Source organism: Pseudopodoces humilis, chromosome 3 (assembly GCF_049639895.1).
Source record: "Pseudopodoces humilis isolate 2021_Gansu_Grassland_sample_001 chromosome 3, ASM4963989v1, whole genome shotgun sequence".
Taxonomy (NCBI): domain Eukaryota; kingdom Metazoa; phylum Chordata; class Aves; order Passeriformes; family Paridae; genus Pseudopodoces; species Pseudopodoces humilis.
In genome coordinates, this window is record NC_142202.1 from 68,264,580 (window position 1) to 68,292,048 (window position 27,469).

Consider the following 27,469-nt stretch of genomic DNA (forward strand, 5'->3'; position numbering starts at 1 on the left):
CAGCCACCCTAGCCCAGTGTGCTACAACTCAGGGTTCAGGCAGCCTTGATGAAAATGCCAGCTGTCAGGGTGTTCATGGTGCAAAACAGCTGTGCAGCGCAGGCCAGGCCAGAGGGATTAAACCTCCATCTGACTCAAATGACTGCGGTTATAATGCAGCCACTCCAGCCTCAGGCATCTAGTGCTCATCATATCTGGGTCTGGCTGGGACCAGCAGGGACTGTCCAGGAAGTCTGGCAGCAGTCAAGGACAACTTTAGGATGCTCCAAAAGGGAACCCTTGCCTTGGCACAGGAGGGAGGAAGCGGGGAAGAAGGGGGTCAGGAAGGCCAGTTCTGGGGCCAGGCTGCAGGGCATCACTGCACTGCCATCAGTACAGTCATACTTAGTGCTCGGATGGAGGCTGCTCCCAGCTGCTTGGGGTTTCCCTCTAAAAATATGGGTGGTCATTCCCTGATGAGAGGAGATAATTCCCTGGGTCACCGCTTTTCCTGTGGACCAGAAAGAGCGGCTGGCAGAGTGGTGGGCATCCCGAGAAAGCCATTCCCGGGGGCTGGAATGCTGGGCATGCGACCCCTTCCTCCGGCCCCAGTGTCCCAGGAAGGGCACAGGCAGGAGCAGCGGTGGCACTGGCGGAGTCAGGAGCTTTGGGGATGGTTTAGTTGTCCCTGTGTGTGCAGGCAGAGCTGCCAGGCTCTGAGGCAGCGTGGGGTGTCCGCCCGTGCTCATCACTTGGAGGATGAGGAGCCCAGGTTGCAGCTGAGTGAACCTCCTTCTAGGGTTAAAGTAAGAAAATGAGGGGGGAGATCAGGAAGAGCTTCTCGGCAGGGAGATGCGCTGAGGGGGGTGGGTCAGGACAGTGGTGTGGGCTGGGACGAAAGCGGCCGGAGGGGCTTTCCTGGGGCAGCTCACCCAGGATCTCCGGAGCTGCTCGGCTCCCAGGAGCTGTGAGAATACAAAAGTTTCAGCTTGTAGGAAAAGCGAGTTTCTGCTCCTTGAGAGTGCAGAAACTTGGAAGTGTCTAGAAATCTAACCTAAAAGAAAGAACCAGACGAAAAACCCCTTTTTTTGTTGTTCTTTATATAGTTCTTACACGCATCATGTGATTGTCTTCTGTAGTCTGAATCACAGCCGATTGAACATTCGGCATTGACGGTAAGCGACCGAGGGCTGAAAGCAAGGGATGACTTTCCCGACGAGGTACACGGTTTAGGAATGACAGCGGGCTTCCCCCTGAGTTCTTTATCGGCGGCGCTCAGGCAGGGAGAGGCGGCGAGCGGCGCGCAGGGAGCTGCGAGCTTCCAAGTGTCACTCCCCCACCGAGGCTCTCCCGCCGCCGCCGTGCTGAGCCCTGCCTGCCTCTTCCACTTCCTGCTGCAGAGCCAGTTCTGCCGCTCACCTGGGAGAGGCAGGGAGGCTGTCGTAAAAGGAGGGGAAAGCCGCCCGGCCGGCTGAGGAAGGAGCCCCGGGCGCGGCGGGGAGCGCAGGAGGCGCGCAGCCCTCTCGCTCTCCTCGGGCAGCCCAGCGCGAACCTCCCTCGGCCGCAAGGTAAGAAGTGCCCGAGGTGCCGCCTCTCTCGGCCCCTGTTTGCCATCAGCTGCTGGCCCACGCCGGGCTCTCGCTGGGGCTTCCTCCCCGCCTTCCAGTTGCTGTCTCGCTCGCTTTCTCCCCCCTCTCTCGTGTCATCAGAGCCCGACTTTCACAGATGGTTACAACATGTTTCAGCCATTTCGCTGCAGTTTGTTTGTTGGTTCTTTTATTATTATTTTTTTTTTTAAATCAGGAGGGGTTTGGGGTAAACACTGGGGGCGGACACGCCTGGTGTCGAAATGCTGTCCTGCCTATTTACGTAGTTGCCTGGCAATGCCTGGCGGCCAGGCCTGATCCCGCTCCCGCCCTACCCGGCTCGGCAGGCTCAAGGTGCTGTGTTGGCAGATGGTCCTCTCCTCCTTCTCCCTTGCCCTTCCCTTTCCTTTCCCCTTCCCTTCCCCTTCCCTCTTCCCATTCCCCTTCCCCTTCCCCTTCCCTTCTCATTTCCATTCCCCTTCCCATTCCCTTTCCCCGCTGACCTGGGGCTGCATAGGACAGGTCCACAGACGTGGTGAGGGAGAGGCAGCTGCAAGGTGCGAAGCAGACAGGATCGCAGACCCTTTTTGCTCCATCCTCTATAGCCTTGGCATGGGAACAAGGTGGTAGTGTTCTTTTCAATTAGGATAAAATCAGCTATATAAAACGTGTTCCCATTTCACCCAGTTTCAGGATACAGATTTTGTAGGGTTAGCACTGGCTGGGCACCAAGATTGGCACATCTGGGCGTACTGGCCCTCAGCCACCACCAGCAGCCCCGAGATTAGAAATTCCCATTTCCTGCAAGCCCTGGGTGGGTTCAAGGCCTGGACTGGCCACACCAGTGCCCCACCATGACCAGATGTTGCTGTGACACCCAAGGCGGGTGATGCCAAGAGACAGGGATGCCAGGGTGGGAGGGTAGCTCCCGATGCTGCTGCTGCCTGCACTGCTGTCAGCCTCTGAAGCCGGCCTTGCCCTTGCAGAGTGCTGGCAGTGTCTGGAAGCATGCTGTATTTTTTATTTTCTTATTTTCCAATGGAGTTGAGTTTTCTTTCTGCTTTCCTTAAGGCAGGAAGCAAGGCATGTGCAATTATGGTGTTTGTGTCTGTCAGTGCCCCCCACCCCCAGCAGTGGCTTTTGAAGTTTGGCAGAGGGTACATGTCTGAAAGATACACACATTTCTGCACGTTTCATGACTGCAAGTGAGCGAGGCAGTTCTCACGCCAGCTGAGGGAGACACGTCAGGTCCCACAGGCTTCCCTCAGCCTCCCACCGCCCACGCACCTCGCAGCCCTCGTGCTGCAGAGCAGGGAGAGTGGCTAGGGATGGGAGAGACGTCAGCCCTGTGAAATACCAGGGCTTCTTTAGGAACCATAGTCTTCAATGTAAGGCATGAAGCTATAGGAAAGCAGGCTGAGGAAATTGATAGCTCTCAGGGTGATCCCCCCTGTCCCACCCCACTGAGCCAGCCCCAGTTTTGTGACAGGAGTTTTGGATGTCCCGGGGTCATGGGATATCCCAGACTGGGGATTCTTTAGTGCTTGTGGGAGTTTTGTCAGCACCAGACATGGGTGGGAAGTACCCTCTGGAAAAACAGTCACATTTTTAAGGATACCAAAGATAATTGTAGATATTTTCGTATTTCACAAAGTTTAGAAAACTGGCAGGGATATATCTGAGATGCCTGTTTAGATTCTGCTAGGAAATGTCACCCTTCTAGTTTCTTACTACTTATTGCCCAGCATTCCTTCAACATGTATATCGATGTCCACACTAAAAAGGCAAAAAATATCGGGTCTGCTCTAGCCTTTGCACCATGGACTGTCCAGTCAAGCAGCATTAGTGCTACAAAAGAGTTTGTGATGTTTGCCATGCAGGCAGGATTTGAAGTATATTCTCCTGGCACACATAGATTTTCCTGCCAATGCTTCAGAAAGTACATGAGAGCAACCATATAGCCAGAGGAACATTATTTTCATATTATTTTTCTAATTTTTCCAGAACTCATAAAAACAAACATTACTTGTCCTAGAGGGCTAAAAGTCTGGGCTAGGAATGTGACACGTTGCCTTAGTCTTTGCTGTGGAGGGTACCCAAGGGAGAGGGTCAGCATCTGTGATGACAGAAGCCAAAATTTCTCATGGTGAAGTGTGAAACTCTGAAGCTTGGATTTCCTTGGCAGTTCTTATTTAAGTTGTGGACCCAAACCAGTTCCCACATTTGCACTTGCTCCTCCTGTAAGGATTTCTCTCTGGGTTTTTTTTTTTTGAGGGAAGTTGTGTCCAGTGCTTCTGTAGAGAAAGCTGCACGTAGAGCAAGTGCTCTTGCACACTTATCTGACCCCATGGCAACAGAACTCCTTGGGATCTCATCATGGGCATCCTCACAGCAGCTTGCAAATTCTGCATACACTTACTCCCATCCTGCAGATGGATATCAGCAGCACCAGGGAGCTTAAGTGATTCAGCCAAAGTATGCAGGAATTATTTGGAAATCAAGAAATTCTTGTCTGTTCCCCCCACCCCCTCTGCTTGTGATCTCAGCTAATCTCTACCCATGCCATTTCAGAAATGCTGTGACTGGTGAATAAAAAGCCCTGTCCTTGTGTGTTGTGCACCAAGGAAGGTGAGGTTTCTTTCTCATCTTGATGTTTTCTGTTTTAACAAGGTAGACAAATAAAACTTTGATCAAAAGAGTAAAGGTATTTTCCCCCTCTGCAGAAGTGGCAGAGAGCACAACCATGCCTGTGTTGCAGTCTCTCTTTCCTCTGTTTCCTCATGACAGAAGGTTTCTAATCAGAAGCAGATAGATTTTTAGTGTGTGTTTTGGGACAGCACATCCTGACAAGTCTTCATGCTAGAAAGCAGATGAAACCTGATGGATTTTGCAATCAGCTGCAAGAAAATAGTACAGATGAGCTGAGTCCAACACCCTTCCCCTTGTCCCCTTGCCTCCGTGAGAGGATTTTTAGGGGACTTTGGCCATTGTTTCAAACTTGGGTGCTCAGGCCCATCTCTACTGACCTGCAGAAGAATTTGCTCCCCTTCATTTATGCTCTCCCTGCAGGTTTCCAGGAGTGGCCATGGCCAGCAGCATCTGGCTCTGAGCAGGAGGTCGGGGTAACTTCCCCTGTCTCCCTGGCAGAAACAGAGGAAGAAGCTCTCTGGGTGTGGGAAGCCTCACAATGAAGATGGAAAGGGGTTCTTGTCAGGAGCTTGAATCACTGAGCACCCACCCACAAAGGTTATTTGCTGAATTAATGCACATTGCAGAACTGGGTGTATAAGGAGAGGAAAGAAAAAGAGTGGATTAAGGAGTTCCCTTGACATTTTTGGGAGCAGTCCAGGCTCTGTCCCTCTAGGAAGGGCCTCCTCACTTTATTACAAGCAGGAATATAAGCAATGGCTCCAGCTGGTTATCAGTAATCTCCTGAATAGTCAGAGGTGCAGGGGGGATATTAAATTCTTGACATTTTCTGGCAATATCATGAACTGACTTGAAGTGCAGTGTCTTTCCAAATGAGGTTGGGCACGATCTCTGCTCTCCAGCAGCCTCTGTGCCAGAGCAGAGATCAGGCTACAGGTTTCTGAGGGTATTTCAGTATGCTGAAGCATTCCTCTCCTCTAGTTCTTCAACACAGGAGACCAAGCAGGTAATTTTCTGCCCTATGCCTAACTGTATTTGCAGGGTAATCTAACTAGAAAAGTCAAAGGAAACAAAATGAAACTCAGCAGCACAAGGCAACATAAAATACAGGGATAATGGGCTCTTTTGGGTCTTTTTCCAAAAGCCAAGAATCTTCAGCTAAGCAGAAACAACACCCTGAAGTACTGCTGCTGGAGGAGGATGTTTTTGAATAATCTGTTACATTTTCAGCAATGTGGGGATTTCTCTTGGGAATTCCCATCCACATGCAATTGCCAGCGTTGCTCAAAGAATGTTCAGCATGTCCTGGGGTTAATTTATCCCTGGGGCCATCACTATAGGCAGAGTTCTGCTGTTGTAACAGCTCCTCTCTCCAGCCAGGGCTACTGAGGGAGGAGGAGGAGGATGAAGTCACATTTCCTACTTTCTTGATGCCAAAGCCCTCATCCCCTTCGTGCCTTCTACCTCAACTCTGTGGGAGCAGGGGCTGTGCATGGATCTCAAAGCTCAGCTTTTGCCTACATCTTGCAGCAGGATCTAAGCAAAAACCAATCTGAAAAAACAGGAATCTTTTTCAGGTGAAAACGTAAGTGGTGGATTTGGTTGTCACTGCTGTCTGACCAACTTATTTCACTCAGGTATTTTGAGTAAATTTTAAGCTCAAGTTACACAGGAAGGAAATAAGGCTGTCTTTTAAATATTAAGTTGATTTGAGAGATGAAGAGGCATTTATCCATTCAGAGATAAATAGAGGTTAAACTAATAGGAAAGACATTTTTTAAATATTCTGAAGTAAGACATTTGAAGAGTTGATGATTTGCTATACAGTTTAATAAAGTCTTAATATCCCTGACTACGTTAAATAATAAACTTCAAGAGAGCAAACCTGAATTTTCCTTGCCCATGTTGTCTCTTTCAGTAGATTCATGAAGTTCATTTCATAGATAGCTAGATGTTAGCAATGGAACTAAAAAAAGACCAAAAACTTTGGAGGTTGTAGACTTTAGTAACTTTTAAATCCCATCTGACACCCAATCCAAAACCTATGGAGCTCAATAGAGAGATTTCCATTTACTTCATTGAGCTCTGGATTGAGATCTTGGTTTCTTCACAGAAATCTGTTCTTCTTGTCATGGTGCTAAAGGCTATTGAGTATAGAGGATCTGAATTCAAAGTGTTTTCTAGCATTTTTACCCAGCTATTTCAGAGACCATCAAAACAGCATCTTGGTGTATGACGCATTGCAAATTTGTTTCTGAAAAGTCTAGTTTGCATGTTTGCTAAGGATTAGGTCGAATGGAGGGATGATCAGATAATGCCTGAGGTGGAGCTGTACCCCAGTCCACAGCTGAGTTGTGCTTTGTGAACACCAGGGTGAATTTTATGCGAGGAACCAGTTTACTGGAGAGGGGAATAAGAGTCTGCAGTGTGATTTGTGCTGCCGGAGCGTGCGCGTCATTCACTTTTACGACCAAACGTACAGAGATATCCACAAGTTGAAGCGTGTCTGAGCAGGCACTCCAAAGCCAGCTGATCCAAGGGTCAGGTTTACAAAACTGTCGAGGTGAGCAGAAGACAGCTGCTTTGCAAGGCGTTTGACAACCTCTCCTTCACAGGTGCTTCTCTCTCAGGGGACCACTCAGCAGCTTTAGGGCCTGGTTGGTGTAAATCTGACTGTGCTGAACTGCCCTGCTGAGTCACCACCCCAGGGCAGTCATCATTTAAACAGACATCTGACCAAAGGTCCCAGGCAAAGGGCACTTTGCCACCCTTACACAGCACAGCACATCCTGACACAGTCCTGCGCTGGTGCTGAGAGGTCGAGGTTTTCTCTTTCCATAACATCAGTTATGCCTGTCAGAAAAGACTCAGTTGGCTGGTGTTTGTGACTGGGCGTAGAGGAAAAGGGGTGCAAACCTCAGGGAGAGACATGATGGTGGGGAGCTGACTGTCAGCCTTTCCAGCCTGGGCGCTGGAATGGCAGGAGCTGGTTTGGCACCAGACCCAGCGCTCTCGTGCAGGGGCTGCAGCTGTCGGAGCAGCAGCGTGTGTGCTGTGCTGGTGCAGCTAATAGCTGCTCTAAGGACTTGCCTACATGGGAAAATTTACCAGTGTAATTATCCCACTGTAATTATCCCAGGATAACTCTCCCTGTGGATGTGTTTAATATAACATAGGGTATGTATGAATATATGGCAAATCTTCAGCACAGATGGGGCTTAAGTTACAGAGAGGAGGAATGTTTACATTGCAGCCCAGCAGCAAAGCACAGTTTATATCCTACTTCCTAGCAAATGTTACACCCAGAATTTTCTGTGCCAGAGGTACTTTCAGGGGGAAGTATGTGTCATTTGATCTGATCAGCAAAAATGTAAAGCCTCAACCTTGCCCTGTAACATGGGGCACAACATTTGCTTTTACAGAATTGCTGTGAAAGCCAGGGTAAAGGCTTGGGACACTCCTTTGTGCCTCTCTGTGATTCTGTTCAACATTTTTTTATAGAGTGGTCATTTAAATTTGACTTTTTTTGCTCAAGATGCTGTGACTGAAGTTGGGAGAAACCCTTGGATCGCTAAAAGCTCTTCAAACATGTTGTGATTTTGACTTTCTACACCAGGCTTTCAGACGAGATTATTTTGCCAAATGTTGTCATTCCCATTGCTTGAGTGCTTAGTCCCCTCTCCTACTTGGGATTTTAGCTTCTTCAATCTGATAGAAGGTGAATGGCTGGGGGAATGATGAGCACCAAGCACATTTTTCTATAGTCCATGGTTGGAGAGAGAATTTGCTGGGAGGAAGGTGAGCTCCACCCTGTAAGAGGATGAAGATGGCTGCACTTCCTGAAGCCTGCTCAGCATTCACCTGTCGTGCTGTTGTCATCCTGACTCAGGGTGAAGAAGAGGCATCCATCATCAGGAGTCACTTGGCTGGACCAAATTTACTGATAGCAGCCCCAAAAGGAATTCATAATTGATAATGTTGTTTTGGGCCCAAGTCAGTTCTGAAGGAAAGAGGCAAAAAAAAATCCAACCAATAACTAATCTCTCTAAATTATCTTTTAATTTACAGCAATTTAAAATAATGAGTCGTGTGATAATAGACAGTAAGAAATGGTACAATATAAGCAGCAGCACTTGGAAATAAGATTTTGAGTTGAAGCTACTCAGCTAGGTCTGTGGTGAAGTTTAGATCCAATGCATCAGCTGTTATTAGAAGGTCAGGAGTAAAATAATTGCAAATGGTTGTGTTGCCTGGATTGTGCCTAAACCAAACCTCCAAGCTTAAGCAGTCTGATCTACTGTCAGGTGCTAGAATTACTTCTGAGAGATGGTTCATCTGCTTTTGTCCCCCTCCGGTGTCAGCAGGAACAGTGGGTTTCAGAAATCCCTTAAAAAACACTTGATTTGCGCAACACGATTTCCAAAACTTTAACTGCTGTTTCTTTTCCAGCATCTGAGATAGAGTTATTTTAGGATTATTGCCCATGTGAAACTGCACCATGTTCACAAGAGTCCTTTCTGTTGTTTTCCAGCTTGCTGAAAAATTCTGGCCTTGCAGTAAGGCAGCTGACTCACTTCCGGTTCAACGAAAAGATTTGGAAATGGCCTTTGTGTCAGGTTAGTCCAAACTACAATTCTCTACTAGCTTCACTCCAGCTAACCTTCTACTTTCTTGTTTTGGCAGAAGTCAGCCAGACCTTTCTTGCTGTTTTCTGACATCTTTTTAAAAAGCATTAAAGTATAAAGAATTTAAAGAATACATATTTCTCTTCAGTATTCCAGCTCACAGTCACTGAATGGTGATTGATGAGAGGCATTCGACTGTGTGCCTGTCCACCTCCAGTGTTACTTCTCTCAATTTTTCAGGTACTTTTGTGGGTCGAAGCATACCAGTTGAAGTGGATGAATCCATGCCATGGTCCCAGTTACCTGAACACGTCTTGGAAAACGCTCTGCAGCCTTCTGGAGAGGATATGGAGGATGAGGAGGCCCAGAGCCCACGTGTTGCTCGAACACCTCGAGCCAATCCATCTTGCCTTTGCAGAGCACCAGCGTGTCGTCATTCAGCACTGTCCGTGGAGCCTGAAAGCAGCTTGTGGTCATCAAAGGATACTGATCCTGATGGAGTTGGACACTCCTGTTCCCCTGGTGAATCAATATCAGGAGTATTTCCCTCGAAGACACATTCTATAGGGATGGACAAACCAGGCATGCAGCCAAGATCACAGCTTTCGGCTGACACCAGGCACAACTCCAATAAATCAGAGCAGATCTTGTCTGATGTTCCTGAGGACTCACTGGAGGAGAGCAGCCAAGGGAGTTCACAGCCACAGCAACCCTCAGGAAACAGACTCCTGGCAGAGCTGGGGACTGTAGATACAGGGTACAACTCCCAGTCACAAGACGTCATGGGCATCAGGCATCTGGAGCCCCCCTTACCACTGGTGTCTGTGCTGAACCCCCAGGACCTCCCAGGACCACTGATCTCCAGAGAGTTTTTGGGACCTGAGCAACAGCAGTGCCCTCTGTGCCAGCACTTGCCCCATCCCAACACCCCCTCGCAAGCCCACGGCTGCTTCAGGCACCGCTGCCCGGCACAGCAGCCCCCCCAAGGCCCATGTGAGTAGCTCCTCTCGCCCCACAGGAGGTTCTCTGGGTGTGTCTCAGCCATCGTTCACTAAGGGCGTGTTCCCAACACAGCATGCGATTATTAAGCTCTTTAAAACATCTAGCTGCAGTCCATTTTACAATTTCAGATTTTTGGGTTATGTGGCTGGACTCTCTGCTGCAAAACCTCTGAACCTCTAAGTTAAAGAGGTCGCAGTTACTCATTGAGTGCAAGCGAATGATTTTGCCTAGAAACCAGCCTTTGTCGGTCATGCTGAGCATGCACAGCCTCTCCCTGCTGTTATTTCATATTCTAGTCATTTCCTTCCTCCTTGCATCAGTCATTCGGCAGCCTCCTATACCGACTCAATTCCTGTTGTTTTCATAGATTTCCTTGCTCCCCCTTGGATCCCCAAAGTTGAGAATTTCCTGCCAGGATCAGGATGGGAGGTTACCCTTGATCTCCATAAATAGTATCTCCCAGCACTATGGCCAGACTCACCCATGTGTTTTATTTCTATGTGAAAAGAGCGTGACATCCATCATCCTCATTTTTTTTTTTCCGTTGTCAGCTGAAATGAAAGCTCATTACTTAAAATGGAGCCCTCTCAGCTGCTGGTGATTGTGTCGCTGAGCGCTGATGTGACTCCCTCAATATGGGCGTTCTGGCTCTTGGAGACTACAGCACAGTTTACAGCCTGCTATTAATTAGTATTCCTTTTCAGCCTCTGAGATTTTTATCTGTTATGAAGTGAGCTTTGAACATTCAACAGCAATATCATTGTTTTGATATAATTTATGTTACATTAGGCTCATGAGACCCTGACCTGTTTTGGGCTGCCTTTGTAATAAAAACTGTAGGCCTGTTCTGATAAACTTATTTTTTTTTTTTTTTTAACCATTTTTGTGACTCCACGGCATTTATATTGCATCTGTTTAAGGAGTTTTGTCATTCCAGCAATGTGCTATAATCAGGTATATGAAAGAGGAGGGTTTCAGAAACTCAGTTTCCAGCTCTGATTTTGGAACTTTGTAAAGGGGAAGGGGCTACAGATGGACTTTCAACAACATTTACAGCTTAAAATGTCCTCTGGTTTTCTTTTCCTACCTCCTTTCAGTTCAGCTTTAAGCAGACAAAAAGCTGGTTGCACAACACCCCTCACTATTTACCTCCATTTACCTCCTCCACAAGCAGGCATCTGAGAAATAGGACATTTACTGAATGAGGACATTTTGTTTGAAAGCTGGAGCTCTGAAAGGCTTTCTTCAGAAAAATCACTACCATTCCAGTCATATCCAGAGGGCAAAAAGAGTAAAATAAACTCAGATGGCTGGAGCAGATTTGGTCAGGACCAAGAAGCTGGCAACTGTACTCCTGTTTCTTACATGCCTGGTACAGAGTAAATCACCTCCTGACAGCTCCTTGTGTCTCAGATAATTGTTGGGCAGTGGCAGCCCACAACAAAGCTCTGCAGTTCGTGTGCTGCAACACGCCTCCCCTGGGGAAGAGCAACTGTGCCCAGAGGCTCTAAGCTGGCTCGGGGCACCTGCTGTTTGAGATACAACAACGAAACTGTTTCTGAAGTCAAAGAAGTGTTCACAACAATGCCGTGTGCCCAGGGATCATTTTTTCCGATATCTGTTTTTGAGGGATGTGAGGGTGTGTGGGCACACACGCCTGGCCACGCTGTGCTTTGAACTGTGGCTGCATCCAATCTGCTGTAGCAGCAGACAGATCTAAAGGAAGCTGGTGAAACACTGGCCTTAAAACCTCCAAACCAAACTGAGTGTCCCAGATCCCTGCCACCTTCCCTAGAGCTGGTCATGAGGAATCCAGGAGGAAATCATACTGACTTGCAAGATGATTCTCTCAGACCCTTTCACCCTGTCCTGATGCAAATATTAAGGGGGGGTGTGGGAAAATCTCCTAAAACAATCTCAACAAATGCAATGTTGCTGACTCACAATTTCATCAGGAATCTGTGTAATTATGGGGTTGGTTGGAGGGCTTTTTTCTTAGTTGTTGGCTCCCAGAATTGGAATATTTCATCAAAGCTTTGTTCTCTTTCTTTATCCTCCCCTTAAAAAAAATATATATATTCCTCATGGCTGCTAGGGAAAGGAAACCATGACCCAAAAATAGCTAAAATGATTTAAAAAACAGTTTTGGGGTAAAAGAGCATTTGAGTACTGCAGCTTTTAGAGACAGCTCATAACACCATAATCATGCAGTGCTAATAAGCCTTGTCAGGCTGGACTTTGATCTGCACACAGCAGCTTGGAAGTGCACAGAGCTGCTGCCTAATGAAAACTGCAAGCAGAAAGACTGAGAGAAAAAAAATTCCTCCTCCCCAATTGGGAAACAAACAGCTTACATTGCTTTCTCTTTCAGTTTATGCCAACAGTTCCACTGTACGATAGTTATTAATCAGTATTACGTGTGGCCAGCAACAGTAAAGGTTTTCAGAATTACTTGAGCAAAATTATCACTTTGGGCTTCCCCTGCAGCGTCTTGGATGGCAATGGGAGCAGCAGCAAGTCCTTAAAATGTCACTTTGACAGAAAATTCACACAGGGTGAAGTAACAAACTAAGCGATTATTTTTCCTCTTTTCATTTACAATAATCACAGTCTGTTTAGTCCTAGTGTTGCAAACTGATTTGTTCCAGGATTTTGCATCTGCTTTCATGAGAACTTTGGGATGATTCATTTTCACAAGTCATTGCCAAAAAGAAATTAGAAAAAAAAAAAACCCTACCAAAACCACTGAGGCACAGTAAGTGCAGGGACAAAGCAGCCCTGAATGCCCACCCCTGAGCAGGGATCTGAACCGTGCCATATGTGAATGGGAAGTAGCAGGCTTTAGACTCTAAAACATTCCTTCATCTGGCTTCTTTCAGAGCAAGATACCTTCAAATGCCTCCAAACTGCTCAGTTTCCCGAGACATGCCTGGAAAGGAATAAACACAAACTGAGGCAAAAATGTGTTGGCTGAAATGATAGTTGCTGCCTTTATTTTCTCACCCTCCCAGATGGCAGAGCTCCTTACCAACATTTTGCAGAGCCATCGCAACCACTTCCTCCTGTTCCTGGACCTTGCATGAGAGTTATCCGCCCGGCCCAGCAAGTCATCCCAAATTACTCAAACCTTCGTGCTCCCAGAGGCACTGGAGATCGACCACCCCAGAGGACGTGCTCCTCCCCTGGTCCTCCTCGATTCCCGTAAGTGTGCCTGGCAGGGTGGGGGTTGTGGGAAGTGGAGGTTCCTCTGATCTGATTTTGTGGGCTTTCAACCAGTAATTCTGAATCCTTGTACTGTGAGCGTGCCCAGGCTGCAGAAGTACATGTGAGATGCTGGATTGCTTTCTTTATTTGCTGTTTTATGCCCAGTGGGGGCCTGACCCATTCCTAAAGGACTTCAAAAGCGGATACCTGATACGTTGTTAGGGCACGCCCTGAAATGCACGGTTAAGGAAGATAAATGCTTGAAGGTTAAAGGGATGAGGGGCTGAAAAATATCTCAGTTGAAATCTTAGAGCTCTCCTGCTCACGGGCAAAGGTCAATTTGGTGGCTTGCTGGGATCTTCAGCTTTACACTGTACCAGCCTGGGACAACTCAATCACTGGCGTCCAGTGATTTCCTTCTTACCTCTTCTGTGATGCAGAGAAGAAGGGAGAAAATCCCATCAGTTGCTGATATATTGCTACACTGCAATTTGCAGCCTTTTCTATGATTTTTCATAGCAAAATGATCTGATAACCTTTCATCCAGGGCTTTTTGACTGATTTTCAAATATTAATTTACCAGGCCTTATATTCTTACAAGTATCTCATTAGCAGATGGCAAATCCTATTCATGCAGGTGTTCCTTCAGACTCAGCTATCTAAAAACAAACTGAAGCTTCATGTTTTGAGAATATCTGAAATCAGGCTGGTTTTATTCAAGTGCCACAATATTTTCAGAGGTGTTAAACTTACAGGCATCTGTGCTTGAAAATGTCCACTTATGTGACATGGTCTTGGGAGACCATATTTTCAGAGGTGTTAAACTTACAGGCATCTGTGCTTGAAAATGTCTACTTATGTGACATGGTCTTGGGAGGGAACTGTTGGACAGGACAAAAGAGGGCAAACCACTGAAATAGCATTCTGCTCTGGCCTGTGAAAGGTTAAGGGCTGTAACAGAAAAGTGACAGCAAGATAAGGGAGTACCTGCAGCAGAGAGAATTGCACTGAAGAGTTTATATGAAAATGTAAAAATATTGGGGGGTAGTGGGTATCCTTTGCAGTAGTAAGATTTAAAACCAGACACCTGATTTTTGGCACATTTGTTAGGTAAGGTGGAGTTTCAGAAAGATCTGCAAATTAGCCACTGGGTAGTGTTTTTGTGGCCATTGATGAAGCATGTGTTGCTTTTATTAGTACTTTCTTCTGCTAAAAGAGATCCAGAATACTCGGGGTCTGTCCTGCGGCTGCGTGGCTGCTGCTTGCAGGCTGACTCCAGGAACAGCAGTTATGTGTTGGTAATATTTGCCTATAGAGTGTTTTGTAACAGAAAACATCTGCACCAAAATGAATAAACCAAATCTTAATGTGACAACAGAAAACATGCTGCGACCAACCTGTCATCATTCATTTAAGGAAGGCTAAGAAAAAGAGAGTAGTCTTGATTGACTAAACATCATGGCTGTGTGGGGAAAAGCTCTCAGAGAAACATAAAACTCATCCAACAGATTCAACCCAGCAGACTGCAAGCACACCTCATGTAAAAATCTCTATTATAGATTCACCTTCCCATTGACTTACAATCTGAAGCCAAAGTGTAGTAGGACGAGAACTGCTAAGCTTCCTAAAATCATCCCTTTCTGTCTGTTTACTACAATGGAGAAGACATTAGGCAAGGTTATTGCAGGTCTGGAATGCCAGTCCCTGACATGAGAAACCCTTGTTTGGGTCTGCTGTTGCTGGTCAAGAAATTAACTTTGTTCCCTTTGGCAAAACATTGGGTTTGTCCAAGACTGGAGGCCCTCTGGAGCTGGAGCTGGAGTGCCCTTGTAAACCCATTTTCCCAATTTCTCTGAGCCTCTTGTGCTCCCTGGGACATGGTGAGAGCATCTGAGGTGCCATGAAGCATTCTTTACCTTTAGATAATGGGAAGAGGTTACCCAAAGACCACCCTGCTCCCGTATGTGCATAACAACATGCACGACATTATTTCTCACTCAGAAACAGCCTTTGCCTCTGCTAATTGCAAGCTGAACAGCTCTCAGCTATGATGTGACTTACTTCCTGTGATTAATGTTATTTCTTTGATAAACTGCTTCTTGTGGTAGCCTGTCACCAAGGTATCTGTTCCAAAGACACTGTGATAACTAAGCAGATGTGCTGAGCCAAGCATTTCTGGGAGAACTTTTCACAGCTAATACGCAGATAAGGTTCTTAGTGTGTTATTAAAAGGAAAAGAAATTCAGAATTTTGCCTGAAAATAAGTATTTTCTAAATCCTCCAATGCTTTTCTTTGTAGAAACCAGCTATACAACCAGCTACCTAATGGTCAGCTGCCCCCCAAGGTGTTTGGCTTGGATGAAGCATGCGGTTGTCCTTCTGACAATTTTCTGTCTCCAGCTGCTGTCCCGAGACCTCTCAGTAACCCTGCAGTCAGGGGAACTCTGAGAGCCAGCAATCTGCCGGAGGAGTTGCGTAAGTGGTTAGCAAATTTGCTCTGTGCAAGATTTTACAGCACGGCCTAACAGCTTTAGGTGAGAGAGCTCCAGAGTGGTGAAAGGGGGAGAAGGCAGGGGGAAATGACATTAAGACACAAAGACAGCAAGAAAAGAAAATACCAAGTGTCACCACATCTGTTGGGTGTGAATGTCTGTGTTTGGTGGGATGGAATTACCCCCTTGAATCCTGAAAGGGTAATTGTCATTAATTGCTTGTTATTTTGTTTACAAAAAATAAATAGTGTTTAGAATGTTTTCATGACTCCTTGCTAAACAGGATGTTGCTTTGAGGCAGGAGGGGCTGGAGCTTACAGTAAAAGACTAATTACAAACAAAGCCTGAGGGATAAAATGTTTCTGCCTGTCCCAAACTAGACAAAAATATTGAGCCTTGACCTTAGTTTCTCCCTGAACTGGTGAGTCTGGAGAGGACTCTGGGACATGCTGAGGGCAGCACAGGCTCTGCCTGACATGCTTCTACTGCCACCAGCACCACAGATAGAGTCATCCTCCAACTCTAAGGGCAAGTCAGGTTTCAGAAAAATAGCTTCTTTCTGAATGCCAAGCTGACTAGTAGGTGAGATGTACCATTGCTAAGAACCCTCCACAGCTCTCCTGAGGTTTCAATTTTTCCTTTGTTCTCCATTCTGCGTATCACCTTTCAAATCTCGCATCTCTCTGGCCTTTAGGAGTGAGGCATGATACCAGATGCCACTCTTGGATAGACCCCACTTTATCAGTTAGTGTGTCCTAGATGGAGGAATTACTGGGTAAAACAGGGTCATCTGTGGTACATGCACAGCTGGATTAGATCAGCCAGCTGGTTTACCCTGATGCAAATCCATGAAAACCCCTCCCACAAGGGCAAGAACATTGTTGTCACCAGCCATGCATCCTGCCTGCACAGGGGGTTAATGCTGCTCCAAGGAGAGGCAGAATGACATGCATAAGGGCCCTTCCAGCTCTGTGTCGTATCAGTGGGTCTGGCGAAAGCTGTGCTGGCTGCAGCTAGTGCAGGTAACACGAGCTGAGGGTGAGAGCCCAGGCTCAGGTATGCCCAAGTGCTGGGAAAAAGCAGCTCTGGTCACAGGGCAGGGGGAGCAGCAGAGGGATTTACCCTCTGCAGCTTGCCAGTAAGGCAGGAGGAGCTCAAATCTAGAGCAGGGTTTTGTACAGGGGGTTGGTCTCAACACTGAGCCACTGCACCATCCCACATCCATTTCGTAAACAATCCAAAGAGACCTAAGTGGGCAGAACCTGCAGCGTGGTAGAAAAGGAGGGCTGTGATAGTCTCACCCCCTGAATGGTGTATTTGAATGTGTTACGTATTCATACAGACTCTCTCTCCCAGGCAAAGTCTTTATAACCTACTCAGTGGATACGGCAGTGGAGGTTATGAAATTTGTGAACTTCCTGTCTGTAAATGGATTTCAAACTGCTGTAAGTATTCCTTCTGGAAAAAATTACTTTCAACCAGGGAAGAGGTTTTTTTTAAAAAAAGCAGTGGCAATACACTGTCCATTTAAATGTTTTTCTGGTTATCATCACGTTTTGTAGGCCAAGGAAGATACAAATAGATTGAACTAGTCCTGGTTTTGCATGCTGTAATTTAAATGATCTGCCTTTTTGTTTATTCCTCTTTTTACTGAATTTTGTGCTTTGAAATATGCTTTAATAATGACCCTGGAAAATTTTACTTAGTGACACCAGATGGGCAATAGTGTGAGGTTTTGTGAGCTATTCCATTAATATTGTCTCATATTTGATCTGTAATATCAGTGTTACAAAAGGTCAATCTAATGTTCATCCTATCCTACCTTTTTTTTTTCCTCCAATGCTATTACATCATTGATTCTTTAGATGTGAATAGCTTTCTGCTAAAAAAGATCTAAAAGTAGATTCTAAAATTCACACAGCTTAATGAAACAGCCCATCTCATGGTTTCGTTTGCTTTGTTATCCCTTTAAAAGTGATTTTGCTTTGTTATGCTTTTAAAAGGGATTCTAAAAATCATTGGCCTGAAAAGGTCTGTGTCATACTGTCTAATCCCATAAACCATTCAGATTTTAACTGAATTTCTCATGAGTTTGCTTCATCTTAGAGGCCCACAGAGGCTCTAGGATTCAGTGTTCATCAAAATCTTGATTCGTATTTTCTTATTTCAAGAGCATATGCTATCTGACCCTTCAACCTTCACTCTGGCTCCAATTCAGGAAAGCATTTAAGCAAGTGGCTATCATTAAACTGAATGAGACTCAGTGGGGGGGCTTTGCACATGCTTATTTATTTTCATGAATCAAAGTTTTTTTTATAGAGACTGCAATTATACTTCTCTCCAGCAGTTCTGTACTATGATCAATTCATAAGAAAGTTTCTGGGCACCATAGCTTTACAGATTAGAAGGCTCATTAACAGCACCTTTGCTGGACAGGCAACTCTTGGAGCCTATTGAAGAGTAATAGATACAGCAAAATGGCCCCAAAGCAGGGAAACAAGTGGGCTCTCTGCATTCAGAAAAGGAAAAAGAAAGACTTGAGAGCAGATCATGACTCTTATCTCGAAGACTTGGAGAAGTTAATACTTACTCCATTGGTCACAGTCACTGACTGGTGGTTTCTGAGTTTACTGGGCATGCAGAGAAGCAAGCAGTGTTGGTATTCAGTCCTATGAAGTCTTCCACTGCTCTGCTGTCACTGAAGTCTGGGTGACTGCACCCAGTTATCAGCGACCTGACTGACTTCCCACCACACACCCTGAATATTTAGTTCAATATGAAGCTAAAGCTTCATACTCAGTACAACCTTGCAGTCAGAAAATAGCAGGCATTTGCAGCTATACAGATGGAGAAGGTGAGCAGCACCTTGTTGTTCCCAGTAAAAAATGCCTGGGAGTTGGGGACTGGCAGGACAGCCAGTCAAAGGGCCAGCTGAGTGGGATCCCAAGGATGTGCCTGGCTCTCTGCCTGCTGCCTCTCCAGCCTGACTGCACAGAAAAGGGGAGAAATGCATGTACATATTTCTTTCCTAAGGGAATTGGGCATGCTTGTAATAAACAAGGGAAGGAGTAGGTCCTCTATCAGTGCTGTAAAATGGGGAGGAAAGGTGAAGGAATGCTCACCACAGACTTCCATTCTCTTGCAGATTGATATCTTTGAGGACACGGTACGAGGTATTGACATCATTAAGTGGATGGAGCGCTACCTAGGTGATGTATGTAAGGGCAATTTAACCTTGTTTATAGCAGAGGTGATCTGAGGAAAATGGTTGAATTATTCTAATACACAGCAGGGACAGAATGAAAATGCAAGACCCTACTGTTGTCTTCCCTGCCCCTGTAAAAATAGTAGAGGTGTTTCAGACAGAGTGTAGGCAAATCTTTGCATCTGATGGTCCCAGAGCTCTTTCTTTAAGAAATGAAGTGCTAATCCTGACATTCTTGGCAAATTCTAATCCTGTCTGTTACATCCATGCTGAAGCTGCCATTGGAAAAGTTGTTCCTCCATCGCCTTTTTAAATAGTGGGGTTTAGCTGTGCTTGGTTACAGTGGTATCTGTATTTCATCCCAGGCTGCATGGTCATGGCTAATATTCATCCTTCTCACCTGTAGCTTTTACATGGATATCTAAAACGCTGAAGAGTTCTTCTGCATAAATCATCCTACATTTAAACTGGAAATTGATATTCTCTTGGTTGATATATAGATTTGCTCTCATCACTTTACATATATCTAAGCAGTAAAACAGATTTATTTTGCTGCCAGTGCTGTCCCCTGCAGCAACAGCTTCCTCTGAAGTTCCCCTGAGCAGTGAGTGCACATCTTCTTTAGGATCAAGCCAGGTGGTCGGGCTATACCAGCACAGCTGGGTGCAAACTGGCAATTCTGTCACTGGACAGGAGCCATCATGGACTGGCTTCCTTGGATTCTCACCCTGCTGAGTGCCCATCAGGTCTCTAACTCACTCTGGCCAGTTCTCCATGGTTCAGGAACAGGATGACAGAAGTGGTGGACCCTCTTCCACCTGAGCAAGGAAGCTCAACCATCTGAGCCACCCCTACACAGGTGTCCATGCAGGACAAATTAGGCTTGGGCTCACTGTGTGTAATGTAGGTAATGAAACCAGAAGACAGGGTGACTTTGCTTTTGCCAAAAACATCATTATCACTTAAAATACAAGCTGGCAGATTTCCTCTGGGACTTGTGCACAGTCAGTAGGAGAAACCAGTACGTGCAGAGAACAATCTCCTGTCTCCACCTGAGGATTTTTCTCTGACTACCCACCCTGTAAAAGTTTGGTTTCCCTCACTGACTGTAGAGGCAGTTTCTAACTTCAAAACCCTTACATGTGTGTGGAGGAAGGGACTGCTTGGACACAAGCAGAAGAAAGTGTGCAACTGGGCATGTCTCTTCAACACCCTCAACATCTGCAAATGCTTACACACGTCAAGCACAAGCAAAAGTAATTCTGGAGTATGTTGAGCCAGTGTAAGGGATAATGGCTCCTTACCATATTTGACCCTGTGTTGGAGCAGACTCTCTTGATACAGCACAGAAGGGAAGAGTTAATTACATACCAGGCTGACTGTGACCCACAGACCTGGAAGCCTTACACAGCCTGATGTGCCAGGGATGAAGCGCAGGCCTCAGGTAAACACAAGTAGGAAGCTTTCATCTGCTGCATTTCAGCTGGGCTGCCATTAAGGAGGAGAGGTATCTCCCAGATGTAAAGAATGGCCACTCTCTGGAAACCAGAGCTCAGTGTGGGGCTGGGAGTTGGGGACTCAGAGGTAGGTCAGAGGTAGGATCTGGGCTGTCCTAGCAAGATGGAGGAGCAGCTCATCATGACAGAGCTGCCAGGTACCCCTAAACCTGCCCAAGCCATCCACAAGCGCCCCCCCCCCCCCAACCACCTCTCTGCACACTTTGCCATTAAGATCAGCAAGAAGATGTCATTTCTGCCACTGAGAGCCCTAGAAGTAGCTTCCACAGACCACTGTCTTTAGTAGCTTTTTGTATAAAAAGCCATAGATGACTAAATAGATGCACTTCTACATAAGCTGTTGGAAAACATTTGGGTCTGAATTTGAAGACAAAAGTTTTCTGTGTATGCACATAGACACTCTACACTGATAAAAAGTAGCTTTTTATGACAGGGATTCCAAGTGTCAACTGGTAGCTGCTAATACATCTCTTGACATTTAGATTTTCTATATTGAGATGTTGAGAAATAACGAGCAGAACTAGTGTGTGAGTTCTCCTGTATTTCCTGCCAGAATGAATGAGATCCTCTTGTTTGCCAGGAACACAAAGATCACTTAAAACACAAACTGGCAGATTTCCGATCTGCCTCTACCAAACATGCTGCGTTTCTCAATTTCATAAAAGTGCTTTTCTCCCTAACAGAAGACAGTGATGATAATCATAGCAATCAGTCCAAAATACAAACAGGATGTGGAAGGGGCTGAATCCCAGCTGGACAGGGATGAACACGGCTTACATACTAAATACATCCACAGGATGGTAAGCAAGGACATGCTTTTGCTGTTTTTACAAAGACTGTCTCTTCTTCTCAAAAGACAAATCTGTCTCCAAATGGCAGGTTCTTTGCTTTGTTTTTCCTAATCCCCATAGTTAAACACCCCTCTTTGGAATTCATTAATCCTTCCTCTCATCAGCTCTGTATACTCATTAACATCTGCTAAGAGGTTCAAGGAAGAAAAATCCTATTAAACATGCTCCTCTTATTTCTTCATATTCTTTATTGTTCAATGTTTTTCCCCTCCTTCACCTTCTTGAGCCCTTGTATAGCCCTAAGCACAATCTTATCTAATAGCGCCTGACCTTCCTCCCTCTAAACCAGCCCCTGTTGCTTCAGCCATCCTGGGGTCTTTTCTTAGGCAGCAGTAAAGCTGACTGAAGGATGGAATTGCAGAGCAAGGGCCAGAGATGCAATGTGGGGCTCCTGGGGACTGCACATTGCCAGAGGATCAGACACACAACTCCACAGCCTGTCACAGGATGGACATTTAGCCCAGAAGAGCCCATAGAGCCATGAAGCTGATCCATTCTCCCTTGGTTTGCAGTCTTGCAGTTTGGAGCCTTTCTCACTCTGTAAACTATCTGATCCCCCAGTTTGAATCTGCAGTCAGGTTTCTCAGAAGCTGTCACCAGCAGATGAGCTCTCAGCAGTACTCTGCTGTTTGTACCACCCTTGGGATGCCTGTGTCCAGGGGAGCAGGCTGGGCCCTAGCTCAGACACAGACCTGGCCTCTGGCTGACATCTTTCACCAGTTTGTAGGCCAAACAGGGATGCTGGTCAAGTCAGGCTTCACCAGTTCGAGATGGATTTCATGGGATTGCATCTGCAGCTAAACCCACAATTATTTCTCACCATGAAACTAAATGTTCAAGAAATGGTGACGGATCTTTCCTGTATCCTTTCTGTAGCAATGAAGAATTAGCTTAAGTGGCCAAACCAAACAACACTGAGTCCACCAGCAATAGATCAAATCATTTAAACAGAAGAGCAGTTTAAGTAAGCAAGGAATACTTTTATACATAGGGTTCAGATGCATACAGAGAAAAATTGTCATGTCATTACAATTAAACTGGCATTTTGTTCCATTCTAGATGCAGATCGAGTTTATACAGCAAGGAAGTATGAACTTCAGATTCATCCCTGTGCTTTTTCCGAATGCAAAAAAGGTAACATACATGCATGCTTATATACTTGCCACATGATTAAGTGCGTATTATTTTGATCACAGTGCAGCAGATGGAATCTTAAAACCCAAACACTCAATTTCTTGGTTCTTAATAGCCCACAAGTAATATTCCAAAGCTTATAGGTTTATGTATTCCAAAGTTTATAGGTTTATGTACATGCAAATAAAAAACATTTCATCTACAATATAAATCAGTGTATAAATGTATTTCTCATGATGAATGTACAACTAAAACTCAAATTGCCTTGAGCACTGAAAGAATTTAAATGGAGAGAGGCAATTGATCCAGGAAGCATGCTTTTTATATTAACCCTTTTATAATTTTGTCCAAATGCAATGCTGATGAGTGAGATGGGCAGGATTTATGACTGGTGTGAAGAGAGGGTCTGGAAGAGGGTGTGTTGAGAATATAAAGAGTATAATATAAAAATATAATAAATAAAAGTACTAGGCTGTTGCTTGAACTTTGACGGGCCCATCAAAGGCAAACTAAGATTTTTTAGGACTTGCCATTTCATCTGCCCTCCTTACTTGTTTTGAAGATACATTTGAGAATAAGTAATGCAAAAGATTCCCATCTCTTCTACCTCACTGAGAGAATCTCTTGCATTTTTACCAAGACAAAAATAATAAAAGGCTTCAGTTATAGCTTCCTCAATCTCCTGTGTTGTATATATATTCACTGTTGGGTAGCTATCATGTTGCCCCTAGGTACAGCTGCATTTTAGAAAAGTGTGGAAAAATTCTTTATATTTCTTTGGGTGCCCAAATTTTGGAACATGAGTCAAAATTTAAACAATGTTATCAATGGTTATAGAGCTGTGCAGTCTCATCGCACTTGTGGATTTTAGTGTAATGAAGTTCTTTATTTAAGTACCAATTTAAGATGGATGAAAAGATAAAAGAAATTTGAAAATATGTCCCTGGGTTTGTAAAATACGTGAGGTCCTGTGGGTTGAACAGTACTTCTGGTATTTCATGTCATTCAGACCCCTTCCTGAATGATCCCAGTCTGCTACTTACCTTGACTACGTACCTGGAAGACAGCAATGGTGGGAATTGGGCAGGCCAAAGGCAGGGAAGTAGTCAGTCTTTGGTGGGGGGAAAGGGCTCCTAACCTCGGGGCTACTTGAGTGCCCACCATGTGAACAGACCACACAGTCTAGAGCCACTTGGCACCTTAAGGGTTGCAGAGGTGTCCCATGAGGCACTATAGCTGCCTTGGGGCACTGAGACAGAACAACATGTGAATTTCCAGGATTGGTTTATCCAGCTCCCTCTATTAAAGTATCAGGCTCCAGACATCCTTCCTGCCTATCCTCTGTAGTCCCACATAACCCTTCAGTTTTTCAAGAGGTGCCTTTCTCATTAAATTATGCAGATCAGCATTTTCTACCTTAAAGCTGTTAAGCTTTAGTCTCTTTCTCCACATAATCCTTTGCTACATCACCTACCTTCACCTAGCTACTTAAAGGTAATGTAACTGAGGACATCATGGGTGGAAGGAGAGCATCAGAGCCTGAACAGGTTGCAGTAGTGAAGTCTGGAGGCAGTCAGAGGAAGTGAGGTACCTGAAAAACTGCCAAGTATATGTACAATTGGATGATGTTGGCAGGCAAATTACTTCAATTTTGTCTTTTTTATACTGCCCTTTATATGTTCAACTATTAGCATAGCTGGCAGTTGAAAAGAGCAGAAAATGAAGATTTGGAGGTTTCATCTAGGGATGGGGCTATTAGATGAATTAATCTCATACACAGCACATCATGAAGCACTGCTGGTATGTGAAAATTAGTCAACCTCCAACAGGAAGAGATCTGTGTGATCCAAGGAGCATTCATTAGGAAACTGAATAATGAGGCGAGGAATGCACAAAACACAGTTAAGGTGGAATTGGAATTTCCAGCTTCCAGTCACACACTACTGAGGGAAACATGGGTCTTGCTGGTTCAAGGTTTGCATGGCAACAATCCACAGAAAAGTGTCCTCCTCATCTGGCCACCTGATGACCAAAGCATTAAGCCAAGATTGCCCCATGCTAGAGGCTCCCTCTGGAAGCAGCCAAGGGGCGAGATGAACAGGGCTGGTGCCAGGGAAGGCAGGACATGCCAAACCATGCTCTGCTGTCACAGCCCTGAACAGTCCTGTCCTCTGCAGTAATACACTTGCCCTCTTCCTGCCAGTTTGAACTGCGGAGTTATCGGATATTCTCCCTATGGCATAGAGAGTTTCCTCTTAGCTCACAGATAGACAAATTTTAAAAATGTAAAGAACAGTAAACATTTTCCCATTACTCCCACCTGCAATGACAGATGCTGTTGCATGGCAAGGAAAAGTCCCTTTCTCACTCTGGATAGAAACAGGAGTTATAGCTATCCTTTACCTCTACACACCTCCTTCAAATTAAAACTATTGCCAGAGCTGATTCATGTGCAGGTGCTTTTTCACTGATTTCATTATGGAGGGTATTAAACAAAGCAGTTTTGGAAGCAAGGCACAGAGCTTGTCTCTGGATGTGTAGTGCCTCTGTCATTATATCCCTACTTCCTGATTTCTTCCCTACTACACATTTCTCACACTAATTTCCGTCTTAACTAATGATTTACCCATGTGGACCTCTATTAAATGCATTTCTGAAGTCCAGACTGACTATACCTACTGTATTTCCTTTGTCCAAAAAATGTAGTTTCTTATCAAAGGCAGAGAAAGAGCTCATTTGGTAAAACCCCCGCTGTATTTAATTGCATTTCCTTCTGTAGCTTTTAACAAGATTTAGTAAAGAAGCAAGTTCCATGTAACAATGGTATGCATGTGCATGCAAGCATAGTCATCTTTCTTTCTCCCTCAAACATTTGAGTCTCTTGGCCAGTTCCAAAGAGTTTTGTCAAAGGAGAGAAATTCATGAAGATTAAAATCCATTCCTATGCCAAAATAAAAAGACTAGCAGGTGGAGGCAAGAAGCCTTATTTTTGCTCCTGCCAAAGGGAATGCTGTCGGATCTTACCCTTGTGCAGTGAGATGTCCATCTGGAAGAACAACCCTCCGCTCTAGAGAGACCACTGACCACAGCCTATCCTTTCTCAGCCACTGGAGAAAGGTCAGGTTTGATAGATACCTCTGCCAGTCACAAAGCTGCTTGTTCAGAAGCCTAGGTGAGTTCATAGTAATGGGTCTGTAGGTGCCTGTGTGACTTACCTCCTTCTTCCTATACATAAATCCCGTAGCTCTAACAGAGTGGTTGCGTCAATTAACACAAACTGCTCCCTGAGCAGGGAAAGCGATGCTGCCTTGTTCCTACAGCTGTACAGGCCAAGGAAAATACAGCCAATTTGAGAAGTATGATCATGGGAATGAAAGGTTTGGAATGCAGCTAGGCTGTTTGCTGGCAGCAGGACATGTGCAGCCCATGCCAGGGCATCCCCTGGCAAGGTGCCAGAGATGTGTACGCCAGCAGCTTTTTGCTCTATCCTCTTGCAGCTAGTTCCACTAGCTTGACAGGAACTGTCTAACAGGGGCTATCCTGGGAAAACACTGCTAAGTAAGAGGTCCAGGGACCAAGTGCTGGATGTCCTGGCTCCTCATGTTGCTTAACCTGCTCATTTTGGCTACATTCTGGTGTCTCCAATTCCAAAACAAATCTCTGTCTCATGGTAACCATAAACTGGTTTTGATCAAGGATCTGTCCCTCTGTTAATTAGTGGTATTATAATAGCCCTTCACCCCTACACATCCAGGCTGTCCATATGGAAGCCTCCCAAGGCTGTGGGAACTTGGGAACATGAGGTCTGAGCAGACTTGTCTCCATCAGCCAGCTGTCACTCTCCAGTGCCATGGTGGTCCTGGCTTCATTATGTCAATGGACATTAGCCAACCCCTGTGAAGGACTGCACCTTTTCCAGGATGTGGGGAGTGGTGGAGGTTTGACCCTGCTAATCTGGAGATGCCTTAGTCTCTCCTCAAGCTTAGCGTCAGCCTCAGCCTTCTGCTCAGTTGGTCAGGGCACAGAATGCTTGGCGAAGAAAGGTGCAAGGGGAGGGGAGAGGGCTACCAGCATGTGAAATGTTCCTGTGGGGTCCCAGTCTTTCCCTACCGATCCTCATCCCAATGTTGAACATATTGTATGGATCCTCTAGTAGCTACTAAAGCGGCACTGAAGATTTCCCTGCTAGGGGCACTGAAATCTTTTCTCTTCTCATCTTCTCTTCTTCTCCTCTTCTCCTCTTCTCCCCTTCTCCCCTTCTCCTCCTCTTCTTTTTCTGTTTTCACAAGCTTTTCAATGCCTGTCATTACATAGACTTCCTTTGAAACATGGTGAAATTAGCCAATGTGATGGCAGAAGAGAAAGAGAGACAGGCAAGCTGTGAGATCACACAAAGTTCATTTATTTAGGAACCAAATACAATTCTGAAGCCAAATTAACTTTCTTCTTTTTACAGGAAGTGCCTAGAACAAAATGAAATCTTCCTTGGCAGGATCTGACAGAATCTGAAAGGTTCTTGTAGGGATTCAGAAGGATTTATGGGATTTAGCTTTTATTTTCCTTGTTTTTTTTTTCAGGAACATGTGCCTACCTGGCTGCAGAACACTCACATTTATAACTGGCCAAAGAATAAGAAGAACATTCTTTTGCGGTTACTGCGTGAGGAGGAATACGTTGCTCCTCCAATAGGACCTTTACCAACACTACAGGTTGTGCCGCTATGAACATTATAACTTAAAGCACATGACGAGTGGTTGTTAAAGGGTTGTTCCTGGCAGGGAGCCAGCACTCTTCCAGATGGCTCTTTTTGATGACAGAAGACACTCTTTCTGCTAAAGGAGTTGGTTGTCTTGGGTTACTCAGGCTCAGCTTGTTCTCTACCATGTTAAACATCTATTTCCAAAGCTGACGGGACAGAACTCTCTTCTCTAGAGTTTCAAATAAGCTACAAATGGAAAGAATGCCCACTTTTATTTTAACATCTGGTTTTAACGTATTCCTTTTATTAGTTATTATAGCAAACAAATACCAGAAATAATGCTGCAGTAAGTATAATATAAAAATTACATCCTCCTTTTTGCTCAGGGTTTCCTTAAAGATATTCCTGCTTTGTATAGCATTATTGAACCATTAATTTGTATATACGCTATTAAATATATTTGCCTTTTGTAAGGCAATCTTATATACCGTGTCCACTTTTATTATTGCTGGGGACAACAGAGAAA

At 45.2% G+C, this 27,469-nt stretch overlaps 1 protein-coding gene across 7 annotated transcripts; it reads left to right on the forward strand.

The window, feature by feature from the left end:
* Positions 1–1,204: 1,204 nt before the first annotated feature.
* TRAF3IP2 (TRAF3 interacting protein 2) lies at positions 1,205–27,426 on the forward strand. 7 transcript variants are annotated; one of them, XM_014263329.2, is made up of 10 exons: positions 1,208–1,547; positions 8,746–8,830; positions 9,080–9,832; positions 12,853–13,042; positions 15,345–15,520; positions 16,894–16,982; positions 18,683–18,751; positions 20,943–21,059; positions 22,170–22,244; positions 26,822–27,426. In XM_014263329.2, exons 2-10 carry the CDS (start codon positions 8,815–8,817, stop codon positions 26,966–26,968), a joined length of 1,632 nt encoding a protein of 543 aa, XP_014118804.2. In that variant the 5' UTR covers positions 1,208–1,547; positions 8,746–8,814; the 3' UTR covers positions 26,969–27,426. The 7 variants fall into 7 exon arrangements, 6 of the variants coding, with proteins under 6 accessions (XP_087909575.1, XP_087909576.1, XP_014118804.2 ...); XM_088053449.1 differs by lacking the exon at positions 20,943–21,059 and having other exon boundaries at positions 1,205–1,547; XR_015772254.1 differs by lacking the exon at positions 26,822–27,426 and having other exon boundaries at positions 1,206–1,547; positions 18,683–18,746; positions 22,170–22,245.
* Positions 27,427–27,469: the final 43 nt, after the last annotated feature.